Source organism: Callorhinchus milii, unplaced genomic scaffold (assembly GCF_018977255.1).
Source record: "Callorhinchus milii isolate IMCB2004 unplaced genomic scaffold, IMCB_Cmil_1.0 Scaffold32, whole genome shotgun sequence".
Taxonomy (NCBI): Eukaryota; Metazoa; Chordata; class Chondrichthyes; order Chimaeriformes; family Callorhinchidae; genus Callorhinchus; species Callorhinchus milii.
In genome coordinates, this window is record NW_024704773.1 from 1,095,548 (window position 1) to 1,111,713 (window position 16,166).

Below are 16,166 nucleotides of genomic sequence, written 5' to 3' on the forward strand. Positions count from 1 at the left end.
TTCTGAGCTGCAGAATTCTAATGTTATTGCAAAGTTTCAGGTTGTGTTATAAAATAAATGTACAAGTTTAGGGTTAAACTTGGTAGAAATACCATTGCCATTCATGCGTGTGAGGAAGCATGTGAGCAAGGGCTAAATGGATTGCAGCCATAAAAATCTAACAGTCGACTAAATGTTTTGGTCTTTTTTTATTTAAAAAAAGTTAGAAAGAAACATGTTCATGCTGTGTCTAAAAATGCAATACAGTATTTAAAATATTCTAATTAAGCAAGAGTGCAGCACTGAACATTGAGATAACATTAAACTTGTTGTGCAGTTCCAGATACAGTACTACTGCTGCATGTATTATTGTTAGCATTATTGAATATGTAAAAGGATGTGATTTAATAATAATAATCCTTGCATTTGATATAGCGCCTTATCATGCTGTTGAGACGTCTCAAAGCGCTTTCACAGAATACACTGCAAAGTGAATTGGCTGTCTATATCGTGGGCGAAACTCTGCAAACAGATGTTAGTATTTGTATTCTGCAAACAAGAGTGAGTGAGCATTCATTGTTGTGATGAATAATATTAATCTCTGTATCAGATCACTTTGGTGCAGACTGCAAACGGAATGGGACAAATGTCATGTCACCCCCCACCTACACAACAACCCTCAGCAAAGTGGCAGCTGTGGGCAGTGTTACAAGGAAGAAAGGCTTTCGTCTGAATAGTCTCTCAGAGAGCTGACACACGCCACAGAAAAAAAAACTCCTCAAAGTCCCATTGTGCACTCTATACATATGTTAACGAGCAGCGTGTGCCAGAGTCACAGCCTCTGACACACAAAACTTTACTAATAAACCAGTTTTTTTGTGTCTGTCTCTCTTGTCTCTTTCTTTGCTTTGCTTATTATTGTGCTCTTGCAGACGAAAATAAAGCGCCACGTTAAACAAAGTGCAAGATCAGCGCCGAGGTGGGAATTAAAACCACCACATCCACTCCTCCAGAGTTTTCCTCTTTCTTTTTTTTAAAAAATAATAAAAATATTAAAAAAAAGTTTGCAAAAATATAGACGTGAGAGCGAGCAGTTTGGGGGGGGATTGCACGACACAAACCAACACGCAGTCAGCTTTAAGACTTCCTTCAGTGGATCCGCCTTCCCTTTACCCACCGAACAGCAAAAATCGGGTCCTGCGAAAACCTTTTATTTTATTGCATTGTTTCCTCTGCGTTTTTGTTGCAAATTTCGCCCTCGAAAAAGAAAAGAGACAACAGCAGAAGAGCCCAGAGGTTGAGCAACAGCATCACGTGCAGATGAGACACACACACACACACACACAAGACTCACAGACAGACTGAGCATCTGAACACAGCACCAACTCATGGGGAGACCTCCCCCTCCCCCCCTCCCCACCCCCTCTCCCTCCTGCTCTGCTCTGCAGATTTGCACCAATGCTCGGAGGCTTGAGGCGGGCTCCCGCCTCCACAAAAGAAAGCGACCCAACCTCACGCTATAAAAGCTGCGGCGCTGCAAACCCAGAGAGCAGAGAAGCCGCTGCGAGGGTTTAGTATTTTTTTTATATACAGTGTGTGTGTGTGTGTGTTCTGGTCGTTAAGGACTCGTCGTGCAAAGAGGATCAGTCAACTCAGTCTCACTCACATCACATCACATCCACCGCTGCAACGTCGCACCTGCAAAACCTGCAGAGAGAGACCCCCCCTCATCACCACCTCCAACCCCCTCCTCCCCGACCTCCTACTGCTTTATTCTCTGCAAAAGGAAGTCGTTAGTGTTTTGCATCTCCAGTTTATTTGGGGGGTGTTCGAGAGCAGCAGAAGGCATTTTATTTCTTAATTTTCCTACCCCCGCCCCCCCCCCCACTCCTGCTTTGCTCCGACAAATATGACCCTGGAGGAATTCAACGACATCGAGGAAACCCAAGTGGAGAGCACCGAAAGGTAATTTGCGGCACCGCCGACTCTTTTATTTTTATTTTTTTTAAAAAATATATAAATCGCAAAGCAAAAGTTGCATTTTTTTATTGCATTTTTTAAAAAAAATGTTTTTGGGGGTGTTTTTCTTTCCCCCCCTCCCCCACCACCACCCCCCCCAAAAAAAGGCGCCACTACTCGGGTTGGAGGAGTTTGCAAACATTTGCTGGAAGTTTGCATTACTTTTGGAGGAGGGGGGTGTGGGGGGGGTCAGTGACTGTGATTGTTTTTCTGTGGAGGGACTTTTTGTGCAAAAGAAGAATACTTTGCATTCGCTTATGTTATATATACATATATATTGGCAGCGGGGGGGGGGTGCATTGTGTGTTTTTGCAGTGTGTGTGGGGGGGGAGTGCTGATGGTTTGCAGTGTGTGTGTGTGGGGGGGGGGAGTGCTGATGGTTTGCAGTGTGTGTGGGGGGGGGCAGTGCTGATGGTTTGCTGTGTGTGTGGGGGGGAGTGCTGATGGTTTGCAGTGTGTGTGGGGGTGTGTGTGGGGGGGGGGCAGTGCTGATGGTTTGCAGTGTGTGTGTGTGTGGGGGGGGGGGCAGTGCTGATGGTTTGCAGTGTGTGTGTGGGGGGGGGGCAGTGCTGATGGTTTGCAGTGTGTGTGTGTGGGGGGGGGCAGTGCTGATGTTTGCAGTGTGTGTGTGTGGGGGGGGGGCAGTGCTGATGGTTTGCAGTGTGTGTGGGGGGGGAGTGCTGATGGTTTGCAGTGTGTGTGTGTGGGGGGGGGGGCAGTGCTGATGGTTTGCAGTGTGTGTGGGGGGGGGGAGTGCTGATGGTTTGCAGTTGTGTGTGTGTGTGGGGGCAGTGCTGATGGTTTGCAGTGTGTGTGTGTGTGGGGGGGGGCAGTGCTGATGGTTTGCAGTGTGTGTGTGGGGGGGGGGGCAGTGCTGATGGTTTGCAGTGTGTGTGTGTGGGGGGGGGGGCAGTGCTGATGGTTTGCAGTGTGTGTGTGGGGGGGGGGGGCAGTGCTGATGGTTTGCAGTGTGTGTGTGTGGGGGGGGGGCAGTGCTGATGGTTTGCAGTGTGTGTGTGTGTGTGGGGGGGGGGGGGCAGTGCTGATGGTTTGCAGTGTGTGTGTGTGTGGGGGGGGGGGGCAGTGCTGATGGTTTGCAGTGTGTGTGTGTGTGTGGGGGGGGGGGGCAGTGCTGATGGTTTGCAGTGTGTGTGGGGGTGTGTGTGGGGGGGGGCAGTGCTGATGGTTTGCAGTGTGTGTGTGTGGGGGGGGGGGCAGTGCTGATGGTTTGCAGTGTGTGTGTGTGGGGGGGGGGGGCAGTGCTGATGGTTTGCAGTGTGTGTGTGTGGGGGGGGGGGGCAGTGCTGATGGTTTGCAGTGTGTGTGTGGGGGGGGGGGAGTGCTGATGGTTTGCAGTGTGTGTGTGGGGGGGGGGCAGTGCTGATGGTTTGCAGTGTGTGTGTGTGGGGGGGGGGCAGTGCTGATGGTTTGCAGTGTGTGTGTGTGGGGGGGGGGGCAGTGCTGATGGTTTGCAGTGTGTGTGTGTGTGGGGGGGGGGCAGTGCTGATGGTTTGCAGTGTGTGTGTGTGGGGGGGGGGGCAGTGCTGATGGTTTGCAGTGTGTGTGTGTGTGGGGGGGGGCAGTGCTGATGGTTTGCAGTGTGTGTGTGGGGGGGGGGGGCAGTGCTGATGGTTTGCAGTGTGTGTGTGTGTGTGTGTGGGGGGGGGGCAGTGCTGATGGTTTGCAGTGTGTGTGTGTGTGTGGGGGGGGGGGGCAGTGCTGATGGTTTGCAGTGTGTGTGTGTGTGGGGGGGGGCAGTGCTGATGGTTTGCAGTGTGTGTGTGTGGGGGGGGGGCAGTGCTGATGGTTTGCAGTGTGTGTGTGTGGGGGGGGGGGGCAGTGCTGATGGTTTGCAGTGTGTGTGGGGGTGTGTGTGTGTGTGTGTGGGGGGGGCAGTGCTGATGGTTTGCAGTGTGTGAGCGAGTCCCGGGGGGGGGGGGAGGGGGGGGAGGGAGTGAGTTTGGAACCTGCAGTGTGTGTCGCGAGGTGGGGGGGGGGGGGGGAGGGGGTGTCAGTTAGAGCTGCGCGAGAGCTGTGAGGTGAGGGGGGGGGGAGGAGCTGTTTAAAAAGAAATCCCCCCTCCCCCCCCCCCCCCCCGGGGGCCCTCCAGCAACAACACCGGGGGGGGGGGGGGAGGGGGTCAGTGAGGGGTCGCCTCGCCCTCCAGAGGCTGTTTGACGTCGGAGGTGTTTTGAGTTGTCGTTGTTGTTGTTGTTTGTTTTTTGCAGTGAGTGAGTGGTTTCGTGTGTATTTCTTTATACATTTTTATTTTTTTTGGGGGGTGGGGGGGGTTTAAGTATAAATTAGAGAACCATTTTTTTTAAAAAAAACAACACCCACACACGCACACGCACACCCCCCCCTCGGGTGCGCCGGCGTACAAATAAAAGAGGTCCGCCCCGACGCGTTAAAATAAAATAACTCGCCGTTGCTTCGCGTTGGATGTTTTGAGTCCATGTTTTCCTCACTCGCTCACTCGCTCCCTCCCTCTCGCTCTCTGCCCTCAGGATGCAAGCTGCTGGCAAAGCCCTGGAGGAGCTGTTGGCCTCGGCGCACCGCCAGCACTGCCTGACCGTTGGCGTTTACGAGTCTGCAAAAGTCATGAATGTGTACGTTTGATTCCTCTCTTTCTCTCACGCATCGCATCGCAACGCAACACAACACCCGCCTCCTCTCTCTCTCTCTGACTCTCTCGACTCGCTCTCTGCTCGTTGCACGGCTCTGGGGGTTGGGGTTGGAGGTGGGAAACCAGGCCAGATCATTGACGATAAAGCCGTGACATTTGTAACTAAACAAACCCCCCCCAAAAAAAAAAAAATCACACGCGCTTGACCTACATAAACGCCCTCCTTTTCCTGTAACTGGCGGTTGTAATTCTGGCTCACTGGAAACGCAACCCCAGAACGTGCACTTCTCTTTCATCATTCCTCTCTGTTCCCTGTCATGAATCTGTGGTTGAGCTGCTGTAGTGACCGGTTCTTTCCCTCTTCCTCCTTGCAGAGATCCTGACAGCGTGGTCCTTTGCCTCTTGGCCACGGACGAGGAGGATGAGGGCGACATCGCTCTGCAAATCCACTTCACCCTGATCCAGGCGTTCTGCTGCGACAACGACATTAACATTGTGCGGGTCAACGACATCCAGAGGCTCGCCGAGATCCTCGGCAAACCCGAGGACGGCGAGGAGCCCAGGGACATGCACTGCATCCTGGTCACGGTAAGCGTGCTTCCTGGTTCTCAGCAATAGTAATAATAATTCTTATTGTTCCTGGTCTGTTCTTGGAGATCTGTAGCAATGGAGCCAAGTCAGACTTGTTAATCCAGTATGTAAGCGTGTTACTTGGCATTCTTTGCACATACACTAACTTATTTTTCAAAAACATTTTGTTTTTCAAATGCAGAATCCAAGCCAAGATTCCTGGAAGGATCCAGCTTTGGAAAAAGTCGGTGTCTTCTGCGAGGAGAGCCGCTGCACAAATCAGTGGGTCCCCAGCATTTCCTTTCCGGAGCGTTGATGTTGTTGCCACGGATCTGCTGGAAACGTTTGATTTATTTTGAGGTTGCCTCGTTCAGAAGGAAGAGCCGCGTTGGAAGCATCGCTTCCTGGATCTGTGGGTTTAAGACTGTCTGATGTCTTGGTCAAGTCACACGGATGCACGGCCAGGACTTCGTGATGGTGGATCGGGAACACAGAGGACAAAGTTGCGGAAAAGTTGGCTAAATGGACCACATGTTGCACAACATCTGGACCTAGAGCAAAGAGGAGCATGCAAGAAAGAGAAGATGCATCATGCCATGGAGCCCACGGAGGAGATTAAACGGTAGATCAAAACTACATGGAGACTGTGGGACTTGGTTATCTGTTTCTGGGAATATGAACTATTGATCTCAGCCTAAGTACAATAAGTTGTGAAACAAAAAACTCATTCAGATTTGGCTAGAACATGGGAGTATCAAATAACCTGTTACAGCCATGTTGCCTGTACAACTATATTGAGATAAAGGATTTAAAGACTTTTTAAAACGTATATATTATATTTTTAAGTTAATAGATATTTATGATTCATACTTTGAAAATGTAAATCGTTTTCCAAACCACTTGAAATTTTCCTTCCAAATAAAGTACGTATATAAAACCGAACAGCTTTTTTGTCTTGTGATGTGATTGCAAAGTATGTGACAAATGCCAAATATCATGCCTCATCCTACCATGGCAAGGAACTCTAAAAGGACACTGCTTAAAATCAGCTGCACAGTTAGTTGTAGGAGTGTTTTGAAGTTAAAACGCCGTAGTCAGTGAAATGACCTTTTGCCCACTTAAACTATCTATATCACGTGCAGTGGCAAGAATGTAGGTTGTAAATGTTTGTGTAATGATTTTCTGTAAGTTGGACTAGGGGAAAACCAGTGAAGGGGGAAATCCTTTTCTTGAAGAAATGTGACGATTCCAACAAATGTTATTTCAAGCAAAAAGCTTCAGTCTGCAATTCCTATTTCCTTAACACGTGACATGATAACCTTTCAGTTTTAAAATAGCAGCTCTGTGCAAGATGATATGAGCTTGTTTTAAATAGCCTTAAAATAAATTGAAGCATATTATTAAATAAATAAAAGTACAATTTTGAACAACAAGTTGGGAATGGTGAAAAGATTGACGCTATGCTGTGGTTATTCTGATAGTGACTGGGGCTGCTGATCAGCATTGATGATATTCAGCAACATTTTCTATTGCACTTGTTGCAAACGCAGTTGGTCTTTAGCCACTTACAAAAATCAACAAGCCAACCATACTTGTATCCACTATGCTAGTTCTTCAAAACCTGTGCAGGAAACCGTATTACAGTTTTGTAATATTCTGATTTAACTATTTAAATGCTGCATTATATCCCCAACTAAGTTATGTTTCTACCATTAAAAAAAAATTTACACTTATTTTGGTTAATATCTTTGTGATGCCTTGGTAAGCCCTTCTGCAATAGAAAAGCAATTCCAAGATTGGGATTGTTTGAATAAGTCCAAATAGCTTATTTTGTATTGTGATTGATTAATTGATAAGATCCCCGTGACTATCCTTTTGGGCATTTGGGGAGGTGAGTAGATCTACTTAGAGATGAACTGGCTCCAAGGTGACATGATTTGCAACAATGTCAGAATCGAGCCAACCCGCTGGGATCTCGGTAGTCCAGTTGCTGAGCCCAGGCGGGTCTGCAGTAGTCCAGGGCACTGCTGATGACAGCACACCTAGCCTGGTTCAGTGGCAGGACTGGGGGTGGTAGAGGTTTAGACCAGTCACTGGCGCTAGGGTCCCTTCTCACTTGGCTCCCATTAACACTGAAGACAAAGCCCTAATGCATCGGCTGGTCCTAACAGGACATGCGGTGCGAAAGCTTGCTAGGCACTGCTTTCAATGGCAAGCTTTGTGGTTTTAACTAGTTAGACTCCAGCAGTACCCCAATTCATATTCTGGTTCTTGCCAACCTGCAGGGCCTAGTACTTTCATACTAGGCCCTGCAGGTTGGCAAGAACTGTGGCTTGATTGTGTAATCTGGAATTTCTATGTATAGATGGGATGAATGGAACTTCTATCTGGTTGTCAGAAAAATTTCTAAGGCTAAGGAGAAACCCATCTACATTGCGTTCATCGACTTCCGCAAGGCCTTTAAACTGGTGCCTCATGAAGCCCTCATGATGAAACTGGAAGCCATGGAAATACATAGCCAAATCTTGGATTTCATCCAAAATGTTTATTCCAGCAACAAGATCTGAGTGAACTCAATGAGCCCATCCCTCTGGAAAGTGGGATAAGGGAAAGCTGCCCATTGTCTCCCACCCTCTTCAATGTAATCATCAATGACATGTTGGATGGCAATGAGGGGGCCGGACTCTGTATCTGTTCCAGGCCTTTTTGCTAGGATTGCTGTGTTTCTGTTTGCGGATGATATTTCGTTGGTGGTGGACTCACGTAGGGACCTTTTGCAAATTGCACCCACCACCTTGAACACTGGGCCAACGGGTGGGACATGGTAATAGGTGCCCACTAGTGCAGAATTATGTTTCTGCACGACCTAAGCAAAGACATCGAGAGTATTGATTGGAAGATGCAAGGAGCATCAGAAATCATCTGTTCATTTTTATCAGTACCTTGGGGTTGTGGAAGACACCGATTTTTGGTTGGACATTGTCCTGAAGGACCATACAAAGAAGGGGCAAAGGGCATTCTGGTTGTGCTCATCTTTCTCCTACCTGTTTGCAAACAATCCTCCATTATGGATCCAAGCTCCTGGGGATGCAACAGAGTAGCTTCTACGGCCCATTTGCAAAGTCCAGGATCAAGCAGTGAGGTGGATTTGTGGCAAATACTGGAAGTGGCTGCAAGGAGGGAGGGCTCCTGACCTCTCACTAAGCTCCCTGGAGGTGGCTTCACAGCAGGCATGTCTATTTGTCTACGCCCCTCGCAAGGACGCTGGTGCTGGACGCAGACCTTGAGAACATCAAGATGGGTAGCACCTCACAAACTGTCCCGTAAAGGTCCTCACCACGCTGAAGGCATGTTTGAACATCCAGGGCCTGGAATCCACTTTGATTGGTTTGCAGAGAGGCAAGCAGCTGTTGCTCAAGCTCCACACCTCTGACTGGTGGAGCCATTGCTCAATGGGAAGGGATGCGTGTCCAAGCTGTGGACAGGAAGATGGTAGCAATGCTCTCATGCATTTATGATGAACTGTATTACCCGACAGGAAGTTCGCCATCCACCTAGTGAGGGTTGAAACTTGTTATTGTCAGATGTCAAATTATCAACTAGTGACTATCCTCCTTGGAGACCTTCTGCATTGCACCCATCTTGAGCAAGCGGGATCTCCTTAGAGCTGAACTGGCTCTTAGGTGACATGTTTGGCAACAAAATTTTGGATTCGGGCCAACTCTGCGGTGGTCTCAGTAATCCAGTTCTTGAGCCAGGTGCATTCGCAGTATTCCAGGGCACTGCTGATGACAGTACAGCAGTTCTGGCTCATCGGCAGGACCTGGAAGGACAGACACTGGGGCAGGGACTGTTCTCAGTTAGCTCCCATTAACCCTGCAAGTCAAAGCTGTAATGGAAAGGGTATCCCTAGCTGGACAAGAAACAATGCTTTCGATGGCAGGCTGAGCAGTTTTAGCTGGTTAGACACCAGCAGTACCCCAACGAACACTCTGAGGTCCTCAATCCTTGGCTCTACCAACCTGCTCCTAAAACATCCGGAAAGTGGTAAGTGGGATGTGTCCCTCCAGGCAGAGAGAGCACATTCCAACAAATATCTCTGGAATTTCCATGTGTAGGTAGGATGTATGGAATTCTGTTTGGTTTGGATAATGTTAAGCATGGTGTTGGGTTTCCACATGTGTCAAATACCCGGCAGATCAAATAAAAGGTCTTAAGTATTCAAAATATTTAACCCTTTCATGAACGTAATAGTATTTCTTGTAAAAATTGCATGAATAGGGGTAATATTACTAAACTTGTAAATGTGCTTAAATTATTTCTTCTTTCCTCGCTGCTTGGTTTGTTTCTATTATTTCTTCAGCTTTTTGGGATTCATTTATATTAAGCACACTATGTATAACTTCATGACGTACTTATGGGATTTCCCCTGTTATAGCTACACACAGCTAGGTGTAGTAACTTATCTGATCAGGGCAAGATAACCTATTTTTATGTTTCAAGGACAGGCACAGATTTCCAAGATTAAGTAGTAGAAATTACAGGTAGAGTTTGAAAGTGCAAAATCTTCCAGCACTCAACTGGTTAATGCACATAATTACATAACTATATTTCCAGAAATCTCATTGGTCTTTAGTTTACTGCCATCCAGCACGCAATATTCAGCAGGTTTTTCATCCTCCTCCTTTGATCTCTGCTATTCAGCCTCATTAATCTTATAAATCTGTTTTCTGCACGGAAAAGATTCCAAGCTGAATGACAGCCTGTATTAGGCAGATCATGCCACTACACCAACGATAGTTGCGAGGATTTAGGGCAGTGAAGGAAATCCTTAAAAATGCTTCTTGAGATGGTGATTAGTTTTCAAAGAAATATACAGACATCAATATATTTCTTATGTTATCTACCTGCTCCCACATTCTCGGACATGTTAGTTTGCTTTAGACATGGTTTACTTGTGGTTTCAATTTACATTCACATTCACAGTGGCATTGTTTTGCACATGTGCAGTAATTCCAGAGCGAACACCAGGGGTTGGATGTTGCAATTGTGTGTCTGTAGAGTGGTTGAGGACTGCAGAGGATTGTGAGAATGAGGATTCCAATCTCAAGCAGCCTGTTTCCAACCACTTGCTAAGCCTATTGGTAATGATTTCATGCCCTTATTAGATTATGAGCCTGTGCTTTTGTGATTCTGCTAGAGACTGGGGGCATTCATGGAGGCATACCCTACCATTTTCTAATGCATGTAAAATTGTACCCAAAAATGCAATGCAGATTCACTAATATCGTTCCAAATCCTCGAGTGAAATAATCTTGAGAAATAATCTTAGGAATTTGTTGGCTGCTCAAGAGATGCTGCACATAAAACCACATGGGACATTAAATGTTTTCCAACATGAAATACCCTAACTTAACCCTTGTATCTCACCATCTCTAAAACCATTGCTTTAATACACTTTTAGTTTGCTGTGTTTTGTACATGCAGGTTAAATCAAGCCTTATCAGGCACACAGCCTTGTACTGTAGCATATGAAATTGGCATTAAAGGAATGCAAAGCTTGTGATAGGTATTGATAATTGCTTCACACCAGTTTTTAAAAGTCATACATCCTCACATTGGAAGCTTGAGGTTCATTACCACATACATTTTTTTTAAAAAAAGCATGTTCTCTCCAAATACTAAATAAACCACATCAGTTAAGCTAGTTCCAGAACGCGTGGGCATTTTAAATATTATATATATAGAGAGAGATTAGCTCAAGTGGATGTTTCTCCTCTTTAGGTCTCTGGGCTCCATTCTGTCATAGAGAACCTGAGTAGGTAAACACTTCCCAGGCCTTTTGCATTGTTGTTCTTGAGCCAACTTCCAGGACATACATTTACCCTCTGATTGTCTTTCTATTCCAGTGGGAAAAGGTCTGACCTCATATGCCTCACCCAGTGGCCTGCAAGACATTGAGAATTCTATAAAAATACTGACAGGAGTAAATCCACACCTACCACATTATTACACTAACATGCAATGTCACTTGGACACATGCCCTATACAATCTCCTGTCAGCATACAGGTAGTAAAAGATGATGGATAAGTAATTAAATTAATTGCCACCACTTCTTAGAATTGTGGCATGCACTATAGAATTAAATGTATTATAGTATGTACTATTATCATTAACGATGCATTTTCTCAAGGTTATGTATTATAGACTTCAAGTGAAGTTGCTCTTGCCTGTTCCTGTCCATGTGGCATATGGGAGTAAAATGCACAGTTCTGTTCCATGCTCCTAGACAGGATGTCTATCCCCAACCTCTAGATTAGTGAGGACATCACCCTGTGTGTATTCACAGACTTCTCAAAGTCCTTAGTTAGACAATGACTGCAAAGAAGGCATGCAATACACAGATCTTAAAATCTTTAGTGGTCAGCAAACATACGTACAACTTGAGTAGGAATGCTGTAGGCTATACTGGAGGGCTGTCTTGTAAATGTTACTTTAACTGATTGTCTATTTTATGGAATACACTCAAGGTGATATTCATCTATAGTGTAAGTAGATGGGTAAAGGTAGTTTGTTCCACACTTATCTGTGACTCTGTTCAGTTCCTCTAATGGCTTAGTGTGGGTGAAGACATCAAGCCATATAAATCCAAAGGTTGCAAGTTTAAATTGTGATGTGTGTTGAGTAAAGGGAGTCAGGGGATCCAGGAGGGCCTTTTCCAGTATCTCAGCCAAAGTGGATATTATTCAGGTCTATGGAAATGTGATATGATTTTTACTACGGTTATGGGAAAATGCTATATTTATGTATGTAGTTATATTAAAACGCGCACTGTTTCATCTGAAACTTCTTGCATTGGAAACCTTAAGCATGTATAAAGAAAGTTAAGTTTTTTTTCTAAAATGTTCACCGGTGTTAAAAGTTAGATACTATTTAGACATTTAGTTGCTCTGCATTCTATACAAAACCCAGCTGAACTAGAAACCAAGGAAACACACAAAAAAAGTTTCAGTCCCAACTGCCTGAAGGTTGCAGGACTCAGACTATTTCAGAATGCTGCTGATAAGCATCTCAGGGGCACTTTGATCTACTTTATAGATGTTCATACAAATGCAAATAGTTATGCCCCTCAGCAATTGTATATACCGAGACCACAGTAACCCAAGAGTAACCTATGCCACTGATCTTGTCTTATTGAATGAGGGATATGAGAGGGAGTAGTGTAATATGATTTATATTTATATTCACGTCCTCCCGATGTGAAAGGCGCCATACAAATGTAATTTTGTTGTTGTTGTGATTCATTTTATATTTAGGCTTCCCAGATGAACCACAACTATCTTCCTAGGTTTCCATTACGTGCCACCTTTGCATCAATGAATATTGTATCAGTGAGTTATATCCAGTGCAAAGAAGCAATACGTGACTGAGGACAAAACAGGAATTAAATTTATGGGATTGATTGAACTTCCTTCCAAGAAATATGTGGCAAATTTCACTTGCTTTGTCAGTGGAAGTTCCCCTTTTACAATAAGTGAGAAACTTGTGCTGTGAATCACTTCTCATTCTGTGCTATTCATAACACTAGATTCACTCATTAAGATGATCAGAAATAAAAATTCCATTATGAACAATGAAATGTAATACACAAACTAAACTACAATTGTGTTCAGAGACTGATAGTTTTGATATGATCATACATGCATAATGCATTAATTCTAGGCACTTTCAAGCTGTTCATAAAATTTCCTGGAATGACATAGGTTACGTGGAATGTAGCATGCAAATCAGCAGCCATTAAATGTTATCTGTGGACAGATATCACTTTCAGGGAAATAAATTTGGCAAACCTCTAGCTAGGTTGTTTTGTAATCACATGCTGCAGTCACGTAAGGTGAAATAAAGTGAAGCATACTATCAAATCAGCTCTGAAAGGACATCATCAAAATGAAAATGACACAAGTCTCTTCCCTCATCAAAGAAAGAGGAACACTTTGCCAATATATCTTATTATGAAAACAATAGTTCCTTTAAATGAGTACAACTAAAAGTGCAACATTTAATTTTGCAAGAAGACTTCCACTTGATCTGTATCCGATCAACTTCAAATGTGTTCAGTGTTTAAATCTACTAAATAAAAACATGTAAACTTTGTTATAATGTTGTTAATAGCCTTGCATAAAATCTTTGTAATCAAAAGTATGAGAAAAGCTTTCCTTCGCTGTCAACCAATGCAGCCCAGACATCAGGAGAAGAGAAGACTGAGATAGATATCTTTGTTCAGAGCACACAAACCATTGCACATTACATAGAAATTACACGAGTAATGAGCACAAAGGAGTTTTCCTACATTGGCGAACCACTGTTTTTTCCTTATGGGTGCACTTGTCTTCATTGAATTTGGATTGATCTTAACCCTTTCCTGTTTCCATGGTTCAAAAGTATTATTTTCACTCAGAAACCTAAGTAATTTTGCTAGATAAATCATCATTTGTAAACACACAGTTCCTTCCTGTTATGGACTTTGGATTCTCTCAATAACTGAACAGCAAATAAAATGCACAAATAACTTAGTGAATCGTGCTGGAATACTACAATTGCAACAATGGTTCAGTGATTGTGTGACATGTATACATAATTCCTGTGTGTTTAGAGCTTCTGTCTCAAAGTCAAAGTGTGGTTTCTTGATACACTTCCATTCTCATACTAGGCACCTCAGCCTGGCTCATTATCATGTGTGTTATTTGTCCTTTTTAAAAGCAGTCATTGTCCCTTGAATTTTCTTTGCCTTGTCTGCACGTAAATCATCAATGTGATCTAGTTCCCTCCTCACTGCACTTTTTATTTCTATTCTAGGCTGTTGTGTTTGAAGTGTACGAGCTGTCATTTTGTTCCTGCTTTGATGGCAAGTAATATGGAATTTTCACTCAAAGAAGATTACTACACTTCCAAGTAGAGTGAGTTAAAGCCAATAGCTAGGCTATTCACATACAGATGTGAAAGTGAAACTGAGCAGCATTCATTAACTGTGACTGCAGGTGATAAGTGGCACCAGTCCCCAGCTAAGGTTAAGCAACAGCTGTTTCAAAAACAAACAACAAATTACATTTGTATAGTGTCTTTCACGCCGGGAGGATGTCCCAAGGCGCTGAAAGATTTTATATAAAGTACAGGTAATTTACCAAAAATGTAAAAATCAAAATGTTTGCATCTGAACACGCTTCCCAGACACTGAGACTCAAAATATACTTGTTGACTTAACAAGCTCACTCTAGAGTGCATACACTATCAAAGACACAAAGTTCAAGAAAGACAGCTGCTGCATGTTTGCAGGCAAAGATTAGTTACTTTTTTTAAAAGGCAAAGATTAGTTACAGTGCAAGAAATATAGGCGACCACCACACCAGACTCTGATGATGGAGCTCATGCAAAAGAAACTTTGAGAAGCCAATGACATTCCCGATCCTAGAGCAGTGGTGGCCAATCTTTTTGGTCGGCACCCCAAAAATATCGCTTAATTGAATATTTCTCGATTTATGCCATAAGGCAAGAAATATTCAACTGGAAACAACACAATGTTTTAAAACAGACTCACCTAGACTAGTGCAAATATTTGGCTGCCCATTTTCAGGAATCGAATCCGGGTTGTCCCGCTTGCGAGGCGAGTGCTCTAACCAATGCACTACAAGACTCCATGTTCTACAGGACTCCAAGCTAGAGTAACTTGTAAAGAAATGAACAAAAAATGATTAGGTTAGATTGCAATCTATGATGTACCATATTATTATTAAGCTGTTTTTTTCTGCCCAATTCTTTTAAGAACTATATAAAACTGGGTTCAAATTTAAGGCTGAATTCAACAATTTGTTAAAGCCTAGATGCTCTGAAATGCCACATAAATAGAATAAATCTAGACCCTGGTCAAATTTTTCCCCACAGCGGTAATAATAATAATAAAATAATCACCCACAAAATACACAGTCAATTCACTTGACAGTATATTCCGTAAAGCGCTTTGAGAAGTCTTGAAGACATGATAAGGCACTATACCAAATGCAAGGATTATTATTATTATAATCCTTGAATTTGAATGTCTCAAAGCGCTTCACAGAATTCACTGTGTAATGTCTGCATTTGTAGGTGAATGCAGCAGCCATTTGAGTGCAAGAATGTCCCACAAGCAGCCACGAAGCATGATAAATGGATTAAACAATATGATTATAATCTGATTTCTCTTCATATTATCATGGATGGAATTCATCAAGATAGGGCATGTTCTGAAGTCTCTGCACTTTAAGCAGAGGGTTATTATAGAATGACTAATAGAGATGTTTCTTGATATAAGGGACGTTCAATAGGCATCAGGAGCGGAACCGTGTATTTGTAAATGTCATGTTATGCTTTATTGAGTCAAATTTTCCTTTGGAACTGTATACAACGCATTATTCTGTACCCTGTCACTTTTTCTGCAAATGAAGTTAGTTTTTTCAATATGTTGTTAGATTTTCTAAATGACTAGCACAGTAGAATTCTATCAATACAATACACGACAAAATGGAGAAACTAAAGTTTATAATTATTCTTAACTAGTGGCTGCTAACCTCTTTGATGCACAGTCAGTTACAGCATTGTATAAATTACATTCAAGAGATTAGTAAAATAAGTGATTCATCCGAAAGCATAGTCTCGCAGAATATGTGCGATATAAAGGGCTGATCCCAATGACCACTTTTATTTAGCATATCCTAAATGAATACCAGGAAGAACACAGGAACATTCATTGAGAGAGACTGAGCGAGAACCTGTTGGTGTAGAAGCCACGTCCAATCCAGCAATACAGTTTGGGTGTCTGGATCAAAACAGACAGGTTTGACAGAAACTGGTTACATCAGTTTAATATCTTGTATTTAAACAAGTAGTTCATTGTTGATGTTACCTGTGATGAACAACAGGGCAATGATAACAACCGTT

The 16,166-nt window shown here is 43.7% G+C and overlaps 1 protein-coding gene across 2 annotated transcripts; it reads left to right on the plus strand.

Moving 5' to 3' along the window:
• Positions 1-1,515: 1,515 nt before the first annotated feature.
• Positions 1,516-6,136, plus strand: LOC103182857 (growth arrest and DNA damage-inducible protein GADD45 gamma). Of its 2 annotated transcripts, none has more exons than XM_007900021.2 (4): positions 1,516-1,944; positions 4,506-4,607; positions 4,999-5,212; positions 5,397-6,136. In XM_007900021.2, the coding sequence occupies exons 1-4, from the start codon at positions 1,889-1,891 to the stop codon at positions 5,508-5,510; spliced, it is 486 nt and encodes a 161-aa protein (XP_007898212.1). In that variant the 5' UTR covers positions 1,516-1,888; the 3' UTR covers positions 5,511-6,136. The 2 variants fall into 2 exon arrangements, with proteins under 2 accessions (XP_007898212.1, XP_042201124.1); XM_042345190.1 differs by lacking the exon at positions 1,516-1,944 and adding an exon at positions 4,018-4,037.
• The last annotated feature ends 10,030 nt before the right edge of the window (positions 6,137-16,166 follow it).

What these genes read in the sequence shown, in the direction of transcription:
- LOC103182857 (XM_007900021.2), top strand. Translation starts at nt 1,889, where the DNA reads ATGACCCTGGAGGAATTCAACGACATCGAGGAAACCCAAGTGGAGAGC. An exon ending in CAAGTGGAGAGCACCGAAAG is followed by an intron (nt 1,945 to 4,505) that starts GTAATTTGCGGC and finishes CTCTGCCCTCAG; the next exon opens with GATGCAAGCTGCTGGCAAAG. An exon ending in TGCACTGCATCCTGGTCACG is followed by an intron (nt 5,213 to 5,396) that starts GTAAGCGTGCTT and finishes TTTCAAATGCAG; the next exon opens with AATCCAAGCCAAGATTCCTG.